At 36.1% G+C, this 14,846-nt stretch overlaps 2 protein-coding genes across 4 annotated transcripts in view; one reads left to right on the top strand and one right to left on the bottom strand.

Annotated features, from left to right (window-relative positions):
- MACROD2 (mono-ADP ribosylhydrolase 2) overlaps positions 1-14,846 on the top strand; it is a 1,936,537-nt gene that overhangs the window by 305,510 nt on the left and 1,616,181 nt on the right. The window lies entirely within an intron of this gene.
- FLRT3 (fibronectin leucine rich transmembrane protein 3) lies at positions 648-14,368 on the bottom strand. The gene is made up of 3 exons (XM_024735450.1): positions 14,129-14,368; positions 5,202-5,961; positions 648-4,196 (listed from the first exon to the last, which is right to left on the bottom strand). Exon 3 carries the CDS (start codon positions 4,151-4,153, stop codon positions 2,204-2,206), a length of 1,950 nt encoding a protein of 649 aa, XP_024591218.1. The 5' UTR covers positions 4,154-4,196; positions 5,202-5,961; positions 14,129-14,368; the 3' UTR covers positions 648-2,203.

Below are 14,846 nucleotides of genomic sequence, written 5' to 3'. Positions count from 1 at the left end.
CCTTCAGAAAATGTTCCCTGTATCCAGTGTTAATCACATTTTCTTTGCTAAGCTATCCCTAGAAAACAACTATCCTTAACAGGAAGTCAAAAGAGAAAGTATTGAGAGACATTTGAAGATGGCAAATGAATAAATGAGGTTTCATAGGCAGTTGGAGATATTTGTTAGCAGAGTAGTAGAAGCAGCGATATGTAACAAACCACTGGGAACACATGGCTCACTCTGGTTGACCATAATAGTAGTAACTTGTATTTTGTTGAACATTGTACAGTTTCCAAGCACATTGTCTCATTTAATCCTCACAACAACCCTGTGAGGTGGGTGGTATTAATAGCCCCATTGTATAGATAAGGAAACTAAGCTAGGGAGAGTAAATGGTTTGTTTTCACATACCTAGTAAGTGGTAAATCTGGGATATCAGATCCTCTGATGCCAACTCATACTACCAAAAAGCTATTTTAAAAAATATTAATTTTTCAAAAACCACCTTAAAGTATCAACCAGGACAACAGCAGCAGTGTACAAAGACTGGAAGGTCACAAAACCACTTCTGAAGTTTTCTGTAAGAGTATTCCAAAAGACTGTTAGGATATTTGTTTATGCATGAAACGCTGAACCCTTAAGTAAAATGATACACAAGCTCAAGATATTGCTATTTTTTTTATTTTTAGCCAACATTTATTTTTATGCCTAGAAAAATACAGGGGGGTACTTAGGACTAATGTGCTGGGCAGTTTGCTACTTTAGTGATAGTAACATAATCCCGAAAAAGCAAGCACAATTATTTTGTCCTTTCTTTTGTTTTATTCAGCAATAAGACCACAATTTTTCATATTTAAGGAAGTATGAAAAATTTGTCGAGTTTTAAAAGCTGAATACATGTAGCGTTGGATCAAGGCACATACAAGACTGGCCAAAGGGCGTACAATGCACTTTGGTTTTTTGTTGGGAAAAAAAAAAAATCATGGCAACAGAAAAGTGATGAGGTTTTTAAACAAGTAATAGCTCACAATTCAGTAGGAAGCTGGAAAGAAATGTTATATTACAAGTTAATTATGTAATATCTGGAAAACTGTGACAGTAATGGGCAGTATTCTTGATCATTGTGAACGTAAATGGAACGTTTATGTACAGTGTTAAAATGTTTCACATAAACCAGATCTAAGTTTAATTTCTAGTATTCATTTTTCTTTTAAATTCTCATTTAAAGTACTACTTTCTCTTCATTGCTGAGGGGAATTGCTTATGGTTATGCTACCTTTTTAATGTGTGTAAGGTTTTTTTTGACATCCTTTATGATAAAAACATCATAAACATGAACAATTGTGTCTTTAGAGTTGACTTTTCAAAAATCAGGATGGTATAGGCAAAACCAGAATGCAATTCTGAGATTTGTGTTCATTACGCTGTGCGAGTCTATGTTTTCATGTTTTCCTAAGTACAGATTTCCCCCTAACCTGGAAGCACGCTTACAGTATTGTTTTTGTGAAGTCCTTTATTCTCAAAGCTTTGTTAACAATGGCATTAACAACAGCAGACTTCACGAAACTCCTTTTATGCCAGCTGATGGATTCAGTTCAGAAGATACGTTTACTTTCTTAAGGATATCTAATTTGCTTAGGGTAAAAATGGAGTTATGCAGCAAGTCTGATATTGCCCATTACTTCACATATTTTGATTATTGAATACCACTGGAATACAAATTTAATAATTGGAACATTATTTCATAACTACCTTTTGAAATTTAATTTTTCTCATTCAGCCAGTTTTTTTTTTTTTTACATTAATACCAAAGTGAAAAATGGCCTGTGCTTATACTACAAGGATCTCATGTGAACGCAGTTCTGATTGTTCAACACAGCAAGAAAATTCACTTTCACAGTCAACAAGTCATCTTACTCAGTAGAACACAAAGTAAATGATTTATAACTTCAATATTTGCAAGGAAAATACAGTACAAATTACTAAAAAGTACTAAAATATAGAATTGTGTTCAGGCTTCTCCACTACATCAATCGCAGCAGTAACCTGAAATTTGAAACTTTTAATAAAAAGTTCATAAATATAAATTATATGGCAAATGTACAGTACATTGCTTTTCTCAGTCTCTTTTTCCAGTGTTTTACAGTAGAACAGGGTTCCTACCATCACCTCCCTTAGGTTTAAAAAAACCGAAACACGGTATGCTGCGAGTCCTCCAACATCATGAGTGTGAGTGATCTGAGTCTGGAATACCACTGTCTCTGTAGCTTCGGTTACTACTACTTTCACTGTGATTGTTTTTGTACAGATTCATTCCGTTAGGAGGAAATATGGTGTGTATTACAAATTCCTCCTTTGAGATGGGTTCATTGCTTATCGGTAACATCTGAAAAGAAGTCTCCCTGATTTCCAGGATGGAGTTGTCCTTCTTGGTGCCAGCTTCTGCATAGTCATCCTTTCTTCTCTTCCCTTTGCTGTATGCACAGTTCCTTGAGAAGAGTGATCCATTCCTATGAACATACCAGCACACTAAAGCGAGAAGGGCGATGGTCACCAGGGCCACAGCCCCACCAATGATGGCAGCCAATGGTAAATTAGGGTTTTTGTAAGGTTCTTTCTCTTGCTCTCGATTAAGGGTGGTTGTAGGGTTGTACATCCGAAGGGGTGCGGTTTCAGTCTCAATACAAACAGGAGTTTCATCAAATAGGTAGAGGTTACTGGTTTCCATGGGAACCATGCAGACTCGATAGGGTGAATCAGGCTCCAGGGCTGTGACCAAGTATTCACTGCGTTCTCCTGTTACAATTGTTTCCGTTATAGATCCAAACGCTGGGCTGTGACCCAGTTTGAGCCAGCTGAGTCTTAAAGCAGTCATAGGTAGGACAAGTTTCCAAGAGATATGAATTGTGTCGGAGGTGACAGCTTTCACAGTAATGATAATTGTTTTTCTTGCTGGATTCCCCGTGGTTCGCTGATCCTTAATGAGTTTGGGGTTCTTCATGTCTGGTTGTTTGGTCACTGGAGCTGGCCACTGTCCTTGAGCAGGGTGCACTGTGTTGGGTGTTGCAGTGGTTGTCTGAATGGTGCTTACAACTGCGCTGTCCTTACAATCAAACAGTTCCACATTGAGGTCCTTGATAGCCATTCCCCGAACCTTTTCGGGGGCTTGGCACATGAGTCCACGCACATTGACCTTCACAGGTAGTGATTGTAACCAGTCACGCACCCATTTCATCTTGCACCCACAATACCACGGATTGTTGCGAAGAATCAATTGGGTTATGTTGTCCAAATCATCAAAGATACCCTGAGGTAAATTACTTAGGTTGTTATTGGACATATCAAGTCGATACAGCTGCCTTAGATAAGAAAAAGCATTTGGGGGCACCCGATTGATATGGTTATCTTGAAGATAAAGCTTCCTCAGGTTTGTGCCTGGGAGGTTTACTGGTGCAGCAGTCAGGGAATTCCGTACCAGTGACAGTTCCGTTAAGTTGACTAGGTTGAAGAAAACTTTATCACCTAAACCGTGGTTGTTCAGCAGGTTTCCATCCAAAACCAGGCGTTTTAGGCTAGTGAGACCTTGAAGAGATGGTGATGAGATGGTGGATATGCGATTATCATCCAAGCGGAGTTCTTCTATAGTCCTGGGCAAACCCCAGGGGATTGTGCTAAGATGATTACGGGACAGGAAAAGCAGCCGGAGATAGTTACTGTCTCGGAATGCCCCCTCTTCAATGCTAACAGCTGAGACGGAGTTATCATCTAAATGTAATTCTTCCAGATAGGGGATTTTTGAAAGTGAATCATAAGTGATAGTCCTTATGTTATTTTCTTGCAGATGTAACTCTTTTACATACTTTGGTAGGTTGGTAGGAAATTCATCTAAACTGTTGTGATATAGGTATATTCTTTCTACTTTCAGCAAGTTTTTCAAATCTGAAGGAATCCCAGCATTATTTATTTGGTTGTTCTGAAGGTAGAGAGTTGTAGCATCCTCTGGTATTCCTGTTGGAATGGATGTCAGAAGGCGATCATTACAGTAAATGAAACCGGCATCACAGCGGCACACAGATGGACAGGATTTAGCCATAACTGATAGTGGTGCCACCTGGAGGAACAGCCCAATTTTAGCCCCGATGAGGAAGATGATCCAGGCTGGGCTGATCATGGTCAGCAGTGTTGAGGTCTTTACACAAGGTAGTTTCAGAGCCCTAAAACGGAGTGAGTTAAAAAAAAAAAGACAGAAAACCATCAGGCCAGCGTACTTAAAATGGTATTCAAAATAGATATGGAAACTGCAACATCTATAATCACTTTTATTAGTTAATTTTTTTTTTTTTGCGGGCTTAGGTTTTATTGCTAGCTAACAACGAACACAATCACATAATCTTTTTACCTTAAATGTTTCTGGTATTAAGTATTATGTCCCAAATCTATCTGACTTTGAAATGTTAAATATAATTAGTTTTATTGAATATTCTAAAGCATTTTCATAATACTTTATATCAGTTTTGTAGCCAGTCATTGACCAAGCTAGTCAGATTTCTAATTTTTTCTTAATACTCATAATGAATTGGCACATATGAATATGATTTGTTATATTTAAAGATAATAATGTTACTGTTCCTAAGAACGAAAATTTTATATCTGCTTTCTATTAGGTAGACTGCACAACTGTAAAATTTGTAGTCATAAAAATCTCTTCTCTTACTATTCAGGAATAGTTACAAATCTCTTGAGATCCTGAATCCCAGTAAAGCCAAGTGTTTGCTTTGATTATTGATGTTATTTTTCTTTGATTATTACTATTAAACATGTGAGATAGGTATTTCTAGCAAGAAAATCAGAAGGAATCTTTTTCATTTACTTTAGGGAAGGAAAGATATACAGCTAATACATCTAGCTAATCTAAGTGGAAAATTCCATTTCATGTTAAGCTAGCTCTTTCTTTCTCCCATTTTATTGTATGTTTTGTACTACATGGTTTAATGGCTTTATGAACATTTTTCATTACATTCTATCTCATAACATGTTTTCACAATGCATTTATCTTTCTTTAAGTTCTAATCTAAAATATTATTCAACATTCTCCATGGCTGGAGAATTATAGATTTGTACTGATCTATTGTGTAATATAATTTCTTCAGCACCTTTAGGTATTAATTAGCCTTTATAATTTCAGGCATGAAAATAAAAGACTTTAATATTTTTCCTACCTTATTGAACGATGTGGGTAAATTTTGCGTGAGTGAAAATCCAATGCGCATATATTATTTTCCTGGTGAGGGGCTGGGACTTATAAACTCTTGTTTAGTCCTTGGAAATATTCTTCACTGTTTATTCAAGTAATCCTATGCCGCACACACCTCCAGATCAGGCTTGCTGTTGTCAATGAACATTCCAGCTGCGGTTCAGCATGGTGGGCAAGCTTATTAAAGTGGGGACCAGAAACAATTCAGTTTCCTGTTACTATGTAGAACACATGGTTTCCTATGTATTTTTTTTTCCTTTCTTATAGAGTTTCTGTGTGAAGGTTCCTTTTGTGTAGCTTAATTCCCTTAGTGGAAACTGCTCTCTTTGAAATTCTTATTGGCTCTTCTGTGCAATGTGTTCAGAGATAGTAACTTCAGATCCTCATGAAGAAAGCCATTCATGATGCTAAGACCTGTATAGTAATAGGTTTTTCAGGCAGTTACCCCCCACCTTTATTCCCATCCAGTATTATCCAAGTATAAACTTTGTACAGTAGCTACATCCTGAGGTGTGATTACCTGCTGTGAAATAGCTATTTCCAGCTTTTGCTTCTTGCTGCTTTCTCAGAATAGCTGGTGCAGTCACAGGTTATGAAAGAACAGGTATTCTTTCAAGAGGTAAAAAAAAACTTAATTCAAATATTCTTCATGGGAAAAAAAAAGGAAGCATACTAGATTTCCTTTATGTTTCTGTTCCTTGAAATACACTGGGTCTGAGCATCTCCTGTGAAAGTAAAATGTTTTAATGAACTATTAACAATGAACATTAACACACTAGGGAACTTTCCTAGAAATTTAACTTCACTTCTTTCTTTAAGCAACACATCTTTCGTCATAGTAGTTGTTGCAAAGGGATAAGATAACCTCTTTGTCTTTTACTTCCCATTTATATAAATAAAGTGGAAGCCAAAGTTGAGATTGTCACCAAATAGATAATTTCAATTGTTAACTGATTGTTCAACAAATCAGAAGCAAAGCTTCATTCAAGAGGCAGTAAGCCCCTTCCATGGATTTTGAATTCAGGTCAGGCCAATCTTTAAAAGTTCACTTTTAAATCTTAGATAGAAAATGATAAAATGTTTAAAAAGAAAACAAGTACACATCAAAGAGGTGAACAAAGACAAAACAAGGATTTTTGACAGAAATGCCATGGTAACATTTTAGACATTTCTGCACATAGTTTTACAAAGTCATACAATCTACAATTTAAAGAGTTGAAAAGGGTTTGCTTTAGAAGCAAATCTTTTGATTTTGCCCAGTGCCCTGTTTAATTCTTCCTGCAGGCCTCAATTTTCCCAATTGCAGAATGTGGACACTATGACCTTCCTCCTTAGAGGTGTTTTTAAGGGCTAGTTGATGATCTTGAAACCTAAGTTACTCAGGTATTGTTGGCCAAAAGGCAGCACAGAAGTTCAAGTCATAGTATTTTTTTCAGGAGAATACAATTTTTAGCAAACTGAACTTGAGAAACTGTATTTGGGACAGAAAGGAAGCTATTTCAATGTCTCCTTGTAATGACTGTTAGGAAAGCATATCAAAAGCTGACAAGGCATTTCTCTCTAGGTTCAGACAGGAACATGCCAATCTCCAATGACTGTCTTTTTCACTTCTGAAAGGGCTTAAGGCTTTACCAAAGAGACTCATGATTTTAATGATGACTGCTTTGTTCATTATCTAATATGCATGACAATTTTTGGGGGTGGACAGGGGAGGTGGGTAGGATCAGTATCTGTTATGCAAGGTCACCCACTCAGGGGCTTTCTGTACAAGTAGGGTTCATTAAGGTATCGTGGAAATATTTGACCCTGAAAGTAGAAGCAATTTGCTTCTCCCCCAGTAATTACCTAGCATCCAACAAGGATAGCATCTGTTCCAGAATTCAAACACTACTGAAAGTGAATGTTAAATAAGGCCAAAATTTGTGTTTCTGGTTCTCTTTGAAAGTTTGATTTCTTTTAGTTTGTCACCAGATATCAACACTAATAGACTGCATTAACAGAAGAAAACTGAAAAAAAAATTACAGATACATTTAATTTATTATTTAGGCAACTTGAAATAAAAATAGCAGTTAGCAGATGGATAAAGTAGTCTCTAGTGAATATTGCAAAGTGCCCACAAAGGAAAGTTTAAGTGATCTATTGTTTAATGTGAGGTTTTACAGTGATGCCTTTAGGGTTTTGCTCATTATTGTTGAATTTCAGTGGAGTATTTTCTTGAAAACTGTTACTTTCTTGGTTTGTGAAGATGGAAAAGCAAGCTGTGAAGTTATAATAACAATGTTACTTTAAAAAGTATCTTCTGTAAATGTTTTCTAAGCTTGAAAATTATTCAACATATAAAGTAATTGGGTAAATTTAAGAAAAAATTTAAAGCAATTTAAAAAACAATTACTTTTGTTGAACTGCATTAAAAACTAATCAAAACCATTATAAAAATCACAGGTGAGAACCTGCTTAAAATGTTGCCAATAGCTGGCCATTTCTCATACACCAGGACATACTCTAAAGTTGAAAAGATTAATCTGACGAGTGGGAATTTAAAAATCGTTGGTCAGCCTAGAGTATGTGCAAGGTGATGATCACAATGATAACCAGAGCTAAAGCTTGTAGCTGAGCTGTAAGTATTTCACCAATTCCAGCTCCAAGAATATGTATTGATTTTCACATTTTTAGCTCAGAGAAAGAAAAAATATTCTAAATTGGTGTGAAAAGAAGGAAGATTAATTTGTTTATTTTTCTGTTTTACATTTGTGAAACTGCTTCCTCTGCTCTATTTGATATGCAAACTCACATTGCCATTAATACAATAGTGGTAATAATGTGGGATTAACAGAAAGCCTGAAATCTCATTAAATTCTTGGAAAATGCCATTCTTTTCTCCCCAGACTGCGTTAAAACAAAAGGCAAAAATATAAAGCATGTTCCTCTGGAGAGAAGGATACTCTTTGAAAAATGAAGCTTCCTTCACAAGTTCTTACTCCCTTTACTTAAGCTCAAACAGTTCAATGCATGCTTGATTGTGTTTTATATCTTATATTTTATATCTTCTCCTGACTTTTTATATTTAAAACCTATAGTGCTAAAGAGTTTTGTTTTATTTTGCATATTAGAGGCTGTAATGGTCTCTCCATCTAAAATAGGTGATCCTGTCCCCATGCTTAGACTTCCCTCTTTCTGAGCTGGCTCTACATATTCACGCACATAAAGACATTGTAGTTGAATGTGACTGATGAAAAGAAAAATGATCCCCACTGGCATGGACACTGTGGCCTGGTTTCCACAACACTGACTTCAGAGCCTTTATGTCTGCATAGGCTTGAAAGAGGCCATTACTTCTGAACAAAAAGGAATCGATCTTTTAGAAAAATATTGTTAATGGGGGTAACTTGGGGGGAAACATAAATGGAGCCCTGGTTATTTAAAGGAATGTTTAAAATTTTTTTTTAATTGTATCATTGCTTCAGTATACAGCATGTAGAACTGTAGCAAAAAGAAGAAAAACATAATCGCCTCACTGGTAAATCAGATTTTTAATATGGATTTTCCTATTCAGTTTATCTTTATAAATAAAAATTGTGGATTTAAAAAAATGCATTTATAATGTAATCACATCTGCAAGAAGCCTCCAGTTGATTTCCATGATATACTTAAAAGAATGTAAATAGATAAAGATGCTATCATTTTGAGATAGTTTAAGAAAACTAACATAATTGAAGAAGTTGTATCTGAATAGAAAACTGGTATTTAAATAAAGTCAAGAACTTGAGGTAATCTGCATGTTTATATGAGTCCTTCTTTGCTACTACAATATTTTGGAGGTGGGAATGTTTGAGATGACAAGGTATTTCTCATGTTTTGAACACTTAGATTAAGATTATATGTTGATAGTGCTAACTTCCTAAATCCTTTATTTGCTCCCTTTGATTTAAATGGACTTTGATTTGAAATCATTGCTCATTTAAAAAAAATTCTTAAATCGAGTACAGAGTTTTGAGATTTTCGTTTCTTTTTAATGCTTTGCCTCACATCAGGGTCTCTTAACTCTCTGGGAAACTTTTAAAAATATTAAATCTAAAAGTAGAAAGGCATGTAGAACTCTTAATCGAAGTTAATTGCATTATTATTTTGAGTAAAACCTTGAGATTGAAGAAAACGTATGCTTACTCGAATTTATCCAAGTCTGTGAATATTTCTAGGTAAACTGGAATTTATACAATCATAATTTGGAGTATTAGGAAAGTAATTTATTCATGAAGGTTTAAATTGCTGCTAGAAAGCTCAACAAAATGATCAACCTATGAATGCTAAGTCTTTGTAATGACAAATGATATTTCAAATAAACTACGTGGATGGTTAAACTGAAAAACTGGAGTACATCAGGTTAGTTGATAGTGACAGCAAAATGCTTTCTAAGCAGCCTGTCTGGTAGTTAAAATTTCCACGATCATCAGATTTCAGGAAAGTTCCAATTCTTTTGTTTAATGCCAGGCAAGCAGAAGGACCTCTAACTCTCCTCTTGAGAGTCATGAAGTCTGAAGGGTTTGCTGAGAGGCAGAGAAGCAAGTGTGCCTTTCCTTACGTAGTTTTATCCAGACTGTTTTCTGGCCTGTAAGGTTTGTTTCATTTATGCAAATAGGGGATGAAAGTTCCAAAGCAAAGTATTTTTACTTTCTCCTTTTATGTTACTGGTTCTTTTCCCCAACAGGTTTGTGATAAATGAATCTAATTCTGCTTCATTTGTTTTGGCTTATAAAGTTAAACTGAGCATCCTTAAAACAAAAAGGCAAACTGGGATGTTATCTTTCATCACAGTGAAGGCTGCTTCCTTTATGATATTAAGCCAGACTAAATGAGTTAGAAAACCATGGCTTATAAGAATGAATAAGATATTAATTTAGAGGTTGGTAAAGGTGAGCAGTAGAGAGCTTGGGGCAGGGGACAAGCTTTAAGTTTGCGTTGACTTTTAAGCAATTGCAATTAAAACTATGCTTATCTTTGTTAAACCACATTTTCCCACTGCAAACTTGAAATGCCTTTTTCAGTGTTGTGAGTACAGTTTGGTTGATATGCTTTAAATTTCTACTATTCAAGTTTCCATACTCTAGTAGAACAAATATTTGGGTCTACTGTGTGCCAAGCACTGGGCTGGAAGATAACATCCATAATCATAAAAAACACCTTGTTTTTTTTCATGTCAGAGTTGAGTATTGTTGATTTAAACCAAATGAAGAGGAAGAAAATCATCAACACGTAAACTGATCAATCCACAGTCCAGTGGCACACTTTAAAAATGGTGTTTAACCAAATGTGGTCTCTGGGTTTTCTTTTCAAAGTTGCCACGGTAACTTGTGCACGTGAAAAGTGAAAGAATAAAGAACAAAAGCTGTCATTGTCTCATCAAGAGAGCAATTTCTCCTTTCTCTCATTTAAGCAGACTAATACCTGGAGAGAGCTTTTTATACATTCCTGACACTTGATTTGGGGGCTAGGAAAAGAGATTATGCATATGTTAAACAAATGCAACTTTAGCTGCTGCTTAGATTACATTTCGTTCTTTTTTACTTAAAATCTGTTTTCTCTGGTGTTCTTGTCAACAGACAAGTCAAAGTCCTGAAACCTGCTCTCCTATGCAATGTAAACATGGCTTTCAGACTGTTTTTTAGTGTGATGGTTTACCAAATTTAGCGATGTTGATCTGCATTCTGAAACTGGAAAATGCTTTCTGAAAGGTATATTCCTATTTCGGTTCTTAAGCGGCAGAAGGCTTTTTCCAGAAGACATTTACAAACCATCTCCTTGATGGAAATTTGTTTGTTGACTTGTGATAAGTTTTTGAAATGGTGGAATGTTAGGAAGAGTCGAGAAAACGCCCTTTTAATGCTCTGAAGAGAAAAAATGCACTTTGGAGAATTAATACTGCTTAGAGATTTACTGTAGAGTTTTTGCCCGCTGGGGGGTGGTACACTCTACCAGAACACTGCTTTCAGAAGCCCTAAGTCAGATGTTGGCTGCTGCCAGCCAGTTTTCCTCTGGTTTAATTACAACAAAGCCTCCCGTTGAGAAGAACAGTAAAGGCCTCTGGGGCAAAAGGTGGGGGTAGGAGGCAAGGGGGACTGAGGAGAAAAGGAGGGAAGAAGTTACAGGCTTTGAAAAATTTACTGAATCTTATTTCCCTCGTTGACTTCATTTATAGTGGTCTTCATTTGACTGTCAACAATTATTTATAATACTATTAAAATAAACTGGTTGAATAAAAGAATATTTAAGGGGGTTTAATCAAAATTTTTAAGTTAGTCTTGGATCTTGGCATTAAACACATTCTTTGTTATGTAGCCCACCCACCTTAAAAATAGGGGGAAAAGTTAAGATCCACTGAAATGGCAGTTTTAAACCAATTTTTTTTTCTAATGACCAGATTTAATTTAATATTGGTATGAACATTTGGCATATCTAAAATAAAAGCATAAAGAAGCATTCATATGACATTAATACAAGGCAAGTTCTCTGCTACTGATTTTTGTAGGGTTTAAAATTGTTCAAAATAATTCAGAAAGAAGAGGAAGTCCTAGTGTGTGTGGCCAAGAGAAGCAGAGACAAATCTCTCTGCAGTGCACTTGCATGTTTAAAGATGAAAATTGTATTTTTCATCTGGAGACACTGAGTGTTCATTAGGGTCTTGTGTCCCTAGGCAGGAGGTGCTGAATGTAATTGGAGTTTCTATTTGATTGGGCAATATAGTCTAGAGAAGAAACTGGGGTAAAGATAATTAATAGCTTGCTAACAAAGTCTGACAGCCACAAGATTTCAACCAAATTTATTTCACACCGCTTCATTTAGCTCTGAAAAAGTTTTGATGGAATTGGAGGCTCCTTAATTAACACTTGAAAGCAAAAGAAACATACCTTCTATTTTACTGCCACATTCAGTTATGACAAATTTTCTTTCTGTTTTTCTTCTTTTTGTAAAAACTTTACTTGCTGCCCAGTTATATATTCCACAAACGTTAATGTTTAGGAAGTGTTTAATTGGGCATTTTGAACATAACCATAATTGAGTTAAAATGGGGGGGGAAAATGAAAAGCCCAATTAATAACTGATAGTATTATACAGCCTAATTAATAACTGATAGTATTATACACAATATTAATGAATTCATTATGTTTATTCATTCAATAATATCTTTTCTGATCCTTGGACTAGATATATTTTTGGCAGTGCTCTATTTAAAAAAGAAATTAGATGTGCTTTTCCTACTTAAAATACATGCAACCATGTTTTTGTAACGCTGTTTTTTATTTCAGGCTAATATTTGTATGTATTTGTGTATGTGTGTGTATATGTTGTGTATACACACACATATATCTGCAAACTAAGTGGCATATCTCTGATTTAATCTTCTTATAGATTAAAACCTGGCATATTATTATTAATATTGGTAGTAGCGGTAATATTAATATTTTGTAGTACTTTTAAAAGGTTCATTTCTTTCTTTACTCATTTCAAGAGAGATGGGTATCTGTCATCTGTCACTTTGGGGCAGACATAAGTGGTCCTATCTGAAAACAGACAAATTCATTCTTTATGTTTATGCTGGTCAGGATATTCCTATGTTGTCGGGGATAAATGAAAGGCATTGCTACAGCTGAAGCACTTTTCTAGTGGCTTTATTCATGTTGTTTCCTGCTATAACGAAGGAACATATGTGTGCATTTTAGAGCAGATAGATTTATTAAGAAAATTTAAAACAGTTAATTGTTAAAACCATTGGAGAATTTGGTTCCATGATTGGCACATATCAAGGCTTTTAAAAAATCTTCTAAATTCTCAATAAATAAGTAACAATCAAACACCCAGATGTTGAGAAAATATAGGCCTGTTGTACTTTTTACCTCTATGCAACCATTTTGTTTCAGATCTAATTCACTGAAAAAAAATTTTCTTGAGGAGATACATTTAACTACTTTTGGAAAGCTTTGTTGTAAAAAATATTTCTTTCAATATAAGATTTTCCCATTATAAGTTGCAAGTGAATGGATACTCTGCATATCCCACTTGATGAGGGCTCTACTCATTTTTTACCCCCTGCCACACTGAAATCCCTGCATACATCAGGCTTAACTTCCAGGCTGAGCTTTGTTAGTTTTTCTGAGTAGACTTTGCCAATTACTATGCTAGTCACATACTACATTTGCCCAAGCAATGGATTTTTGGCGTTCTTCTGGAGAGGGGATATGGTTTGTAAGAGAGTCTCCCCCTCCTCGGAGTTGAGTTCACTAGTTGAGATTTGCAAGCCTGAAATGCTTGAAGCAGCTCTGGCAGGATAGCAGTGCAAGCTTTAAAATCTAGGTGTAGCTCTTAATCCTTCCAGAGGCACATAAGTCTCCAGGAGTAGCTGGGCTAGCTGTGAGCAAGATGTATGCTTTTCATGTACTGCGTACTTATGGGCTGAGGGATTATTGATTTTCTTTCACAGTTGTAAAAGCAGCAATTGGTGATCATACCACACATACAGTACACACCAAGTTAGCAAGACCTTTCGCTTTCCTCTCTGTGAAAAAATCTGCCTCGTACTCTTTAACATCTAACATTTAACTTTCCAACTTAATGTTTTCTATAAGGCTCTTTTCAAATAGCAATGACACGAGACAGAAAATAGCCATTTATCATTAGTTTTTTTTTTAATGAAAGAAAGGTTTCAAGAAACTTCTTGCATTTGGCTGTAACAGTCCAATTTTTCCTTGCTGGCTTGCACGCACATACATTGCTCGTCCTGGTGACAGAGCAAACGTTCGTATTTGTATGCCTCATGATACCAAGTCATTTCTTTCTAGAGAGTAAAACCAAGCAAACTTTCTGGGACAATCATAAGGAAAAACATGGGAAACACTTACCGGGAAGGCGAGAAAAAGCAATCCCATATGTTCTGCCGCTCTAGCTGTAATTCCACTGCCTGGGAATTGGAGTAATAACCCTCCCCCTCTGCCCAGCTCGGCGTCCAGTCCACACAAAGCCAACGGCAGCTGCAGGCTGAGCTGGTCCTGTTCAGATCACGCCTCCACTGAGGAGCGAGCAAGGGACAGCATTCCAGTTTACTGCACAGCCCACCTCCAAGTCTGAAGTTAAAGCTTCACCTCGCAGTGGTTGAAGAAGGGGGTGATGTCATAGATGGGCAGGACTTCGCCAAGCTCTCGTTCAGTGAGGTAACTGGGTGATCAGACTGATGAGCTTTGCCATCGCTAGAGGGAGTGAGAGCAGCCAGAATGAGGCGCTTAGCCTGCCGAGGCCAGGATGCCATTCAGTTGGTAGGCAGCCCTTTGGAATCGCAACCTTTTCTGAAGTTTGCTACAACAGGGGAGTGGTAGGAAGCTTATAAAAAATACAAGACGGTTAGAAGGCTATTTATAAGATTACAATAGAAAGACACTGGTTCTTTTTATTTTTAAGCCATCTGTATTAAAAAGAAGTTAAGCAAAATCATATTATTTTCATTTTTGACTAGTTACAATAATGTTATAATTGTGAAGGCTAGTAACCCCAGCAGTGAATATTTATTTGAGAAATGAACAGAAAGCAGCTTCAAATAAATAGCTGATTTATTTAAGGGAAGGG

This window comes from Neophocaena asiaeorientalis, unplaced genomic scaffold, assembly GCF_003031525.2.
Source record: "Neophocaena asiaeorientalis asiaeorientalis breed wild unplaced genomic scaffold, Neophocaena_asiaeorientalis_V1.1 scaffold64, whole genome shotgun sequence".
Lineage (NCBI taxonomy): Eukaryota > Metazoa > Chordata > Mammalia > Artiodactyla > Phocoenidae > Neophocaena > Neophocaena asiaeorientalis.
Note: the sequence above shows the minus strand (reverse complement) of the source record. Positions and strands in the feature narration are given on the sequence as shown.

Bases quoted from the DNA above. Each gene is read 5' to 3' on its own strand.
- FLRT3 (XM_024735450.1), bottom strand. From the start codon at position 4,153: ATGATCAGCCCAGCCTGGATCATCTTCCTCATCGGGGCTAAAATTGGG.